This window comes from Sapajus apella, unplaced genomic scaffold, assembly GCF_009761245.1.
Source record: "Sapajus apella isolate SASKATOON/1434 unplaced genomic scaffold, GSC_monkey_1.0 scaffold12, whole genome shotgun sequence".
In the NCBI taxonomy this organism is placed as follows: Eukaryota; Metazoa; Chordata; class Mammalia; order Primates; family Cebidae; genus Sapajus; species Sapajus apella.
In genome coordinates this window covers 4,734,794-4,746,176 of record NW_022436952.1, presented here as the reverse complement: position 1 = coordinate 4,746,176, position 11,383 = coordinate 4,734,794, and the positions used below count along the sequence as shown (strand labels likewise).

Here is an 11,383-nt window from a genome sequence, read left to right as displayed (position 1 = left end):
GAGTAGCTGGGTGTGCGCCACCACACCTGGCTAATTTTTGTATTTTTAGTAGAGACAGTTTCACCGTATTGGTCAGACTAGTCTTGAACTCCCGACCTTGTGATCCACCAGCCTCGGCCTCCCAAAGTGCTGGGATGACAGGCATGAGCCACGGCGCCCAGCCTCACTCCCACATTTTCTAACAACTTCAAACCAAGACAAGTTTCATCATATATTTTGTTTAGTCCCCCTTGGCATTAGTGAGCTATCAAACTAGTAAAAACGCTTTTTTTTTTTTTTTTTTTTTTTTGAGATGGAGTCTCGCTCTGTTGCCCAGGCTGGAGTACAGTGGCACGATCTTGGCTCACTGCAACCTCCGCCTCCCGGGTTCAGGTGATTCTCCTACCTCAGCCTCCCGAGTAGCTGGGATTATAGGTGCCTACCACCACACCTGGCTAATTTTTGTATTTTTAGTAGAGACAGGGGTTTCACCATCTTGGCCAGGATGGTCTCAAACTCCTGATCTTGTGATCCACCTGCCTCAGCCTCCCAAAGTGCTGGGATACAGGCGTGAGCTACCACACCCAGCCATAACAATGTATTTTACAAGGCAATTACATGAAATAAAAGACTGTGCCTACTGAAGCATTATGGCTATACCGAATAACTCAAATAGTCTGGAAAGCCCAAAATAAAGCATCATAAATTTACCAGGTTTCCCTGTAAAATGTCATATCCAACAGTTTGCTTTTCAACTCAATTCAAATTCAGTATGCAAACAACAAAGACCACCTAATGAAAAATGGCCTGAGCCACCTGACAGGTATTGAACTTAAGGCTGCCCATGACAGCACCTGGAGTAGGAAAGGAATTCAAAGAGGAAGCTAGATTGGAGACATCTGAGAGTACATCAGCAGCATTACTGAGGGTGAGATGGAGGCTTTAAGTAGAGGGAAAGGATGGGTGTGGGAAGGAAATGTTGGAAATCAGTGCAAAAATAAGCTGGAGTCAGCTCAATGGAGCTGATGGAGAATGAAGACACTTATGTAGCAAATGATGCTGGAAAATGTAAGGGATGAAATAGGGGAAAACTGCTTAGAAACGAGATGATCTGTATGTTCAAGAACTTTCTCCAGAGACACTACCGTAATTCCTCCTTGCCCACCTGTAGGTTTAGGGCAGCAGCTTTGAGGGTACCTTCTAACTTACCCCCAAATCTCTTCTCTCTGTTCACTGTTTTTTCCATTATAAAAGGCATGTTTTGGAGGGGCTATGAAGTTAGACAAACAGACCAATTAGCTTTTTCTGTAGAGAATTTTTCCTACATTAATCCTTACTTAATTTTCACAAGTATCCCAGATGTTGAGAGAGGAAGCATTATGTTCAGATGTCAGGCTCCTTTCCACCTGACCAAAACTTACCATGCTCTGTATTCTCAAAGTCCTAGCATATCCATCAGCTGGCACAGGCTGCAAATCAGCATAAAAAATGTATTTCCTTCCAAGCTTGATGAGCCTGAAGTTTTCTTGAGAAAGGAGTAAGACTTCTGCCTGACAAAATACAAGCCAGTGCGCACACCCCTGAGTCTTCGTTCTCTCTTGACTATCCTTGGCCCAGACAGGCTGGAATTTGCCTTAATAGCAGGGATCACCAGGGGAAGTCCCCATGGACCTGCCTGTGGGTATACCCTTTGAGTAGAGAAACACCATTTCCAAGATCTTCATGACCTGATGAATAGGGTCTTTTAAACTTATTTTTAAGTAAAGAAGTACCTTAATAGCCTCAATGTAGGCAATTCAAATCCATATTCACTAATCAATCTGGGTTTTTTGGTCAATTTGTACAGGCACCAAAAAAACAACAACAAAACACCTTAAACTTTAAAGCGATGGCCCCTAAATAGTTTTCTCCTTTAGTTTTGTTTGAATGAATAACCTGGGGATCTGAATATTATCAACCACATCTGGAAGTGTGTGTGCATGCACATATGTGTTTGTATGTGTGGAGGGGGACAGCCAGGAAACTGAGTTTCATGTTATATTCCTTATAAGGTAATCTGAAAGAGATTATGGGGAGAGAGGAATGAATAAAACAAGTAATTTGCACTTTTAAAGGGGCACAATGAAACAGGATTTAAAATAAATTTAATATGCTAAATACTGGTGCGTAGTATAGACTTCTAAGACCTTTTCATCCGATTGCCTTCTAAATCAATGGAGAAATAAATCAGACTTTATTCTTATGTATGCTGGTAGAATCAGCAACTGCAGCATTAAAACAAGCCTCTTAAGCTGGGTACAATAGCACACACCTGTAGTCCCAGCTACTTGGGAGGCTGAGGTGGGAGGAAGGCTTGAGCCCAGGAGTTTGACTTCAGGTTGGGCAAGGTAGCAAGAGCCTATCTCTAAAAAAATAAAAATAAAAATAAATAAATAAATAAAATAAGCCTTTTAATAGTCTGGATCACATAGAAGATTATCTGAGATTATGATGGACTGCACATTAATGTCTTAAAAGACTCCCCTGCCAAAATCACCCTATTAAAAATCACACTCAGGTTTCTGACCTTGCGGTTTAGAAATTTACTTCTTATGCTTTAAAAACTTCATTTTACTTCCTTCATCCTCTGATTTTTTTGGGGGAGAGAGGTTACTTCTTCTTCGACTGTAAGTCCTAGACATTAAATTCCTCCCTTAGTTCTAGTGCCCAGGCCGAGCAGAGACACTAAACCCCCTACTTCCTCTCAATGTTGTCTTTCAGCTGCCTCAGTGGTTCACCTGGCTACATTCATACTTCATTCAGAAGTCTGGAGCAGGGCCAGGTGCTGTGGCTCACGCCTATAATGCCAGCACTTTGGAAGGCCGAGGCAAGTGGATCATTTGAGGTCAGGAGTTCAAGACCAGCCTGGCCAAAATGGTGAAACCTCATCTCTACTAAAAATACAAAAATTAGCTGGGTAATAGTGCTGCGTGCCTCTAATCCCAGCTACTTGGGAGGCTGAGGCAGGAGAATCACTTGAGCCTGGGAGGTGGAGGTTGCGGTGAGCCAAGATCAAGCCACTGCACTCCAGTCTGGGCAACAGAGAGACCTCGTCTCAAAAAAAGACTGGAGCAGAAAAGAGAGATGACTGACAGGTTCTGGGAAGGTTCTGGCCCTTTGGGGTGCCAACATATGAATCCATTAACACTGACATACAGCTGACCAGCTGTTACAGTGCCATTCTTGTATCCCTGAAAGGCTGAAATGGGGAAAAAAGAAACAGACTGGCTAGAATACACAGCTCCTCTGGTAGCATTCCTGCTAAAACAAAACAGCCTCACAGACACAGGTCAGAGATGCCAGTTATCACTCCTAGAATTCAGTAAATATCTAGTAACAAATCATTAATGTCTGAACTTCGGTGGTGGGGACTTTCAGGCTTGGTTTTGTGATTTATCATTCCACTCTTTCCTAATAATACATCTCTCTCTTTCCTTATTAAGGTGGAGTCTGACAGAAGGAAAAATGTGTAGGGTGGAATATTGGGCATATCATGCAAATTATCATATATCAGAAGATATAATAGAAACCAAAAAGCAGCATCCGTTTTCATCAAAATAGTCAATTTCTTCTCATAACTTTTCTTGCTTTTGTGATAGTTTCCTTCCAGATTGGCAAAGATTCAGGCAGGGTCCCCTAATGGTAAAATTTAGAATTAAAAAAATATTTATTGATATCTGTTTAAAAAATGTTTGGTAATCCCAACTAATCATTCAAAATGCAAATTGTAAACACGACAACAGCAAAAGAGTAACAATTGAGTGAGTAAGCAGACTGAACAGGTGACAGACTGAGCAAGAGTACGGGAGGGAGCAACAGAGAACGGAAGACACGTGCACAAGTGTGCTACAGACAGTGATAATTTGAGTGTGTAAGAATTACATTTGGACCACAGTGATTTCAATGCAACCATTTAGGAAACCTCTGGGCCAAATACTAAAACACAGGAGGAATGGACGAGCCTTCTTTGTGAGCATGCTCAGCATGTTGGCATGGAAACAAGGAAGCACAGAAGCTCTGTAGTCACAATGAATGTCTACCATTTCTAAGATGCAAATAAATTTTCTTTCTGGTCCCTGGGTACATCATATACTGTCTTTCCATGCTTTTCTTGACCCTGCAGGACTGCAAATGCAGACGCAGATGTTCCAAAATCCCCAAAGAAACCCCTAGACAAAAATTTAAAAACCACAGTAGCAGTAACACTGGGTTTGCTGGAATGCCCCTCCCTCTATCTTGGCCTATGATTTTCTTCTGGGCACCTCAACAGGAATGGTTAAGTTTTACCAATCTACTTGATAAAGCCATCACAAACTTCAGTCCCATGGTCACAGAGCTAGAGTGGATAGGGGTGAGTGTGTGTACGTGTATGTATGTGTGGCTCTGGGGATCTGGACACTGCCCTCCCTCACTTTGTAACCCTTGCCCAGAACACTGGGGTCGCTTCCACTGGAGAAACTCCACCGTAGCTCTAGAAGTGTCATTAAATACTCAGTTCACCAAAGTTGACCACCTCCTTTGTCATAGGATGATGCAGCATCTGCAGAAGCGCTGTCTGCTGCCCCCTACTGATGGGGGTGGAGTGACAGGTGCGAAGTAGGCGTGGACTTTAATATTGGGTAAATGGGTCTGAAACAAGACAAGAAACATTAAACATTTAAGAAAGAGGGCTTACATAGAAAGAGCAATATTGCTTTTAAAAAAAACTACCGAGGGGCTCAGTGAACATAAAAGCAGGGCAAAGGCCAAGCATTGGTCAAGATATTAGAAGGCCTGGGTTCTACTTGGTTCCATCCTAGGTGATTCTAAATGACGAGAACAACTCATGTAACTTTGGTACCTGTTTGTGTAATAATGCAACTGAGGAAAGACATCATACTAATTTCTTATCTTCTCCAAAAAAGGATTTCCAGTTGTATTCTCATAGCTGAAAGAAGCTACTTGCTTTTTTGGGTTGTGGTTTTATTTATTTTTTTTGAGACAGAGTCTCATTCTATTGCCTAGGCTGGAGTGCAGTGCTGCAATGTTGGCTCACTGAAACCTCTGCTTCCTGGGCTCAAGTGACCTGCCTCAGTCTCCAAGTAGCTGGGACAACAGGTACACTCTACCAGGCTAATTTTTGTATTTTTAGTAGAGAGGGGGTTTCACCATGCTGGCCAGGCTGGTCTCAAACTCCTGACCTCAACTGATCCACTCATCTTAGCCTCCCAAGTGCTGAGATTACAGGCACGAGCCACTGTGCCTGGCTAGCTACATTATAGTTTAAAATAATTTTTTTCCAAGTCATTTTGGACAATGATTTTTTTTCCTGATATTAAAAAAACTCTTATTATTCTAACAACATGTCTAAATTAGCATTTCAGAATTCCTACTATATTCAAGGCAATTCGATAGTTAAGTGAGGAAGTACAGAGATGGTCAAGATGGAAATTCTGCTCTTGGGCACATATAGTCTAGATATGTACATAAATACTCACACCTATTGTCCCAGCACTTTGAGAGGCCGAAGTGGGTGGACTGCTTGAGCACAGAAGCAATAGCATATTAAAGTGGAAAGGTGCTTGCTAAATGACTTCAAGAACAGATAACGATCCATCTCCTGAGGGTTGAGAGACAGAAGAGATTCCTGATAGCCAGGCAGTCTAGGAACCCTAATATAAGCAGGCCACATAAGATGCTCTAGTTGACCTGTGGCTCTTATTCTCTTTGGTGTAGAAAAAATATGGTTGCAAGTCCTCTTCCAGTGCAATTATGCTCACAGTCCTCTATGTGTGAAGAGGGGAAGAGGAACTTAGACCAACTGGAACTCAAGGTAAGGTCTGGTACTCTTATTTGCTCAAGGCCATATGGCCAACATGGATTTTTCAGGTGTTTTTTGTTTTTGTTTTGTTTTTGAGACAAGAGTCTCGCTCTGTCACCTAGGCTGGAGCGCAGTGGCACGATCTTGGCTCACTGCAACTTCTCCCTCCCAGGTTCAAATGAGTCTCCTGCCTCAGCCTCCCAAGTAACTGGGACTACAGGCATGCGCCACCACACCTGGCTAATTTTTCTGTTTTTAGTAGAGACAGGGTTTTACCATGTTGGCCAGGATGGTCTCCATCTCTTGACCTCATCATCTGCTTGCCTTGGCCTCCCAAAGTGCTGGGATTACAGAGGTAAGCCACTGCACCCGGCCAGAGGTTGGTATTTTTTTTGAGATGGAGTTTCACTTTTGCTGCCCAGGCTGGAGTGCAATGGCATGATCTCGGCTCACTGCAATCTCCGCCTCCTGGTTCAAGCGATTCTCCTGCTTCAGCCTCCTAAGCAGCTGGGATTACAGGTGCTCACCACCACTCCCAGCTAATTTTTGTATTTTTAGTAGAGATGGGGTTTCACCATGTTAGCCAGGCTGGTCTTGCACTCCTGACCTCAGGTGATCCTCCCACCTCAGCCTCCCAAAGTGCTGGGATTACAGGCCTGAGCCATGGTACCTGACCTAGAAGTTGGTATTAAGGGCCTAAATAAGCACACTGTCTTTCCTACAACAGGTGTAAAGCAGACATTCCAATAAATGTCTGTTGAGCAGAACAATCCCAACATACAGATTCTTCCAGCTTTTTAAAATTTCTTTTTCTGGTCGAGAGCAGTGGCTCATGTCTGTAAACCCAGCACTTTGGGAGGCCGAGGCGGTAGATCACTTGAGGTTAGTTGCTCAAGACCAGCCGGGCCAATATGGTGAAACCCTGTCTCTACTAAAAATAACCAACTTAGCCAGGTGTAGTGGTGGGCACCTGTAATCCCAGCTACTCGAGAGGCTGAGGCAGGAGCATCACTTGAATCCAGGAGGTAGAGGTTGCAGTGAGCTGAGATCATGCCACTGCACTCCAGCCTGGGCAACAGAGCGAGACTCATGGTGGATAGGGCCAAAAGAAAAGCTAAAAATCTGGGCATGGCACAGTGACTCACACCTGTAATCTGAGCACTTTGGGAGGCTGAGGTGGGAGGATCGCTTGAGGCCGCCAGAAGTTTGAGAGCAGCCTGCACAACATAGCAAGACCTTGTCTCTAGAAAATTGGTTTTTTTTTTTTTTGTAGTCCAAACCTCACAATACAAAATAGTTTTTTTAAGGCTAGGTATGGTGGCTCATACCTCTAATCCCAGCACTTTGGAAGGCCAAAGCAGGAAGATCACTTGAGCTCACGAGTTTGAAACCAGCCTGGGCAACTTGGTAAAATGCTCTCTCTACCAAAAATACAAAAAATCAGGCTGGCGTGATGGCACACGCCTGTAGTTTCAGCTACTGGGAGGCTGAGGTGGCAGGATGGCTTGAGCCTGGGAGGCAGAGGTTGCAGTGAGCCAAGATTGAGCCACTGTACTCCAGCCTGGGTAACAGAGGAGACCCTGTCTTAAAACAAAAAAAAAAAAAAAACAAGGTTTTCAAAAAATTAGCTAGGTGTAGCGGTGTATCTGTAGTCCTAGCTACTGGGAGGCTGAGGCGGGAGGATCATTTGAGCTGAGGAGTTCAAGTGTGCTAAGAAGGTGCCACTGTACTCCTGCCTGAGCAACAGAGTGAGACCCCATCTCTTAAAAGACAGAAAAGGTAAAAATCTGTCTACTTTACTTGTTGTCTTAAAAAATATGAACCCCAGGAAAAGGGTTTAATGTGAAACCCAAATACAAATTAAATTCTTAAATCCCATTGAACCAAACACTCTCTGTTACTCCTTTCTTTCCTTTAGAACAAAAATGTGGCATGTGCTTTTTCTTTCTTTTTTTTTTCAATCTGGGAAAGTTATTAAGCCCTAGACATTATCAGAGAGACTCTGCTGGGTGGAGACCTACTTTTCTTCCCTTCAGTGGGTCTTTTCCTACTAAATTTCCATCTCTGGAACCACAGGAAAAAACTATCTGCCCCTTTTGCACTCTATCTTTTTTCCTTGTTAAATGTTCAAGTAAATATAAAAATCACACAAATCTAAATTTGAAAAAAAAAAAAGAGAGAGAGAAGAAAGTGCTGAGAACACTAGAGCTGGAGAGTTATGTAGCCATTTTTACCCTGAGTCTCTTGATTCCAGCCCGTGTGATTTGCTGGCAGTCATACAGTTCTATCCGCTCAAGGCTGTGACAGCTCTTCAAGTGCTCCAGGGATGCATCTGTGATTAGTGGGCAGTTGTCCAGCTCAATCACCTCCAGCTGGTCATGGGCACAGGCCCCATTTCCCAGGTGACGAATTCCATCATCTGTGATCAGCTCACAGTGAGACAGACTCTGCAGCCAAACAGAGCAAGGAAGAATGTTGAAATATCTTCTGGCATTCTTCTACCAGAGGCTTGTGTAAAATTGGAAAGGAGACGTTTTGGTTTGATTTTGATGAATACGGAGCCAGCACTACATCCACATGGTGAAATTAGGAAAACTGGAGATAGTGGGGTTATGCTTTTGGCAATCAGTGATTGATATTTTGGTGTGTGACTCTAAATACATTTAATAAATGCATGTAATGACTATGAACTAGTTCATAAACAAAGTAAGACAGCCTTAAAAATTACCCCTTCGTCAAATTAACACTTTTCTTCTCTACAGGGACAAATGGGAATCAAGTTTTCCATTCATACTATTTTCTGGAATTTGAACTAAATAACTGAATATCTGGTTCAGGGACATGCCCCAACAATTAATTAGCTGAAGATTTTTACAGCTGTCAGGTGTGATCATCTCATCACATCATCTCTTCATCAATATTTATTAAATCCCTGGTTCAGGGAAACTCAGAAATCTTGACCGAATTCTCAATAGCACTGTGCCACCAAACACCAAAAATGAGCCTGGATACAGAACAGACACCCAGAATGCCTTCCTCATGCCCACCCTTCCTGAAAATAGGAACAGAACTCCCCTTAGTTAAAGCTTTGATTTGTTCCATTCTTAAGACCAGTAACATCTGAACTCAAGGTGAAGCAAATTGTATTTTGGGCCATCTCATCCCCTGGATATCTAGAAGTTTAAACATCATTCAGGCTGGAGTATGTTATCTGCAAGAGAGAACTCATAGGTTTCATGGCAGTTTTCAGTCTTCAAGTATTGACATAGAAAACATTTAACTTTTTCAGTTCTTATCTTAGTTTCCTACTTCACTCAGGTACTCCTTTGGTCCTCTGTAAGATGGCAATTTGGGGAAGCATCCTTTCCTAAAATGGCAGCCAGACACTAAGAGATGGGTTTTTGAACTACAGTATTGGCTTTTGATTAAACCCAATAAACACAGACAACTTTCAAAGTCAAACTCACCAATACTTGAAGTCGAGGACAGTGTATAGAAAGTTGGATTAATGTGCTATCTGTTATCTGAAAGAAATACATATGCTGATTTTAGGTATAATCCAAATAAAATCAAAAGCCGTAGCTGATTCTTTTTTCTTTTAGAAAGGGTCTTGCGCCAGACACAGTGGCTCACGCCTGTAATGCCAGCACTTTGAGACGCTGAAGTGGGCGGATCACAAGGTCAGGAATTCAAAACGAGCCTGACCAACATGGTGAAACCCCGTCTTTAAATACAAAAATTAGCCAGGTGGGGGGGCGCATGCCTGTAATCTCAGCTACTCAGGAGGCTGAGTTAGGAGAATTGTTTGAATCTGGGAGGCGAAGGTTGCAGTGAGCCGAGATTGCACCACTGCACTCCAGCCTAGGCTACAGAGCGAGACTCTATCTCAAACAAAATAAAAATAAAAATAAAAATAAAAATAAAGGGTCATGCTGTTGCCCAGGCTAGAGTGCAGTGGCACAACTATAGCTCACTGCAGCCCAAGATTCCTGGGCTCAAGTAATCTTCCCACCTCATCCCCCTGAATAGCTGGGACAACAAAGCACAAGCCACCATGACTGACTAATTTTTTTAATTAGTATTTTTTTTTTTTGGTAGAGATAGGGTTTCACTATGTTGCCAAGGCTGCTCTCGAATTCCTGAGCTCAAGCAATCCTACCACCTCAACCTCCCAAAGCTCTAGGATTACAGACCAACATGGGTGATCACAACTCACTGCAGCCTCAACTTCTCAGGCTCAAGCTATCTTCCTGCCTCAGCCTCCTGAGTGGTTGTGACTACAGACGTGCACCACCATGCCCGAGACTTTTAAAACTTTTCGGGCAGAAACAGGGTCTTGTTATGTTCCCCAGACTGGTCTTCAACTTTTCGGCTCAAGCAATCCTCTTGCCTCACCTCACAACGTGTTAGGATCACAGGTGTGAGCCACTACACCCAGCAACCCTATACCTCAGTGCCAAAGGTTGCAGTGAGCCGAGATTGAGACAGAGTCTTGCTCTGTCGCCCAGGCTGGGGTGTAGTGGCATGATCTTGGCTCACTGCAACCTCCGCCTTCAAGTGATTCTTGTGCCTCAGTCTCCCGAGCAGCTAGGATTACAGGCTGGCTTTGTTTTTTTTTTTTGAGATGGAGTTTCATTCTGCCGCCCAGGATGGAGTGCCGTGGTGCGATCTCGGCTCACTGCAACCTCTCCCTCCCAGGTTCAAGCAATTCTCCTGCCTCAGCCTCCCAAGTAGCTGGGACTACAAGCGTGTGCCACCATGCTCAGCTAATTTTTATATTTTTAGTAGAGACGGGGGGATTTCACCATGTTGGCCAGGATGGTCTCCATCTGTTGACCTTGTGATCTGCCCACCTTGGCCTCCCAAAGTGCTGGTATTACAGGTGTGAGTCACCGCCCCTGGCATTTTTTTTTTTTAATTTTTTTATTTTTTTGAGATAGAGCCTCGCTCTGTTGCCCAGATTGGAGTGCAGTGGTGCAATCTTAGCTCACTGCAACCTCTGCCTCCTGGGTTCAAGCAATTCTCCTGCCTCAGCCTGCCAAGTATGGGATTACAGGCATGGGCCACCATGCCCAGCTAATTTTTGTATTTTTAGTAGAGATGGGGTTTCACCATGTTGGCCAAGCTGATCTCGAACTCCTGACCTCAGGTGATCAACCTGCCTCAGTCTCCCAAAGTGCTAGGATTACAGGGGTGAGCCACCAGGCCTGATGTATTTTTAGTAGAGACAGGGTTTGCCATGTTAGCCAGGCTGGTCTCGAATTCCTGGCCACAGGTGATCCACCAGCCTCAGACTCCCAAAGTGCTCGGATTACAGGTATGAGCCACCATGCCCAGTCCCCCTACCTCATTCTTGACTACATTTCTAGTCCAGGCATTTTAATAATCAATCATCAAATAACAATCTTTTGGTTTAAATTCCATTGGCTACCAGAGCATGTTATATGAGAATCCACTCAGGCTACATTTGAATACATCTAGTCATCTCTAGTCTTCATCTTTGAACAGTTCTATTTAAAATGTATTTTATTTTTTAAATGAATCAAAATCTGTCCCCCTGGTAGC

General features: G+C 43.5%; 1 protein-coding gene across 1 annotated transcript in view; it reads right to left on the bottom strand.

Moving 5' to 3' along the window:
- Nucleotides 1-3,661: 3,661 nt before the first annotated feature.
- LOC116552520 (F-box/LRR-repeat protein 20) overlaps nucleotides 3,662-11,383 on the bottom strand; it is a 29,169-nt gene continuing 21,447 nt past the window's right edge. Inside the window, exons 7-9 of the mRNA XM_032279239.1 lie at nucleotides 9,286-9,342; nucleotides 8,053-8,265; nucleotides 3,662-4,647 (exon numbers count right to left, since the gene is read on the bottom strand). Of these exons, the coding sequence (XP_032135130.1) occupies nucleotides 4,540-4,647; nucleotides 8,053-8,265; nucleotides 9,286-9,342 (378 nt within the window). The 3' untranslated portion in view covers nucleotides 3,662-4,539. The remainder of the gene's footprint in view (nucleotides 4,648-8,052; nucleotides 8,266-9,285; nucleotides 9,343-11,383) is intronic.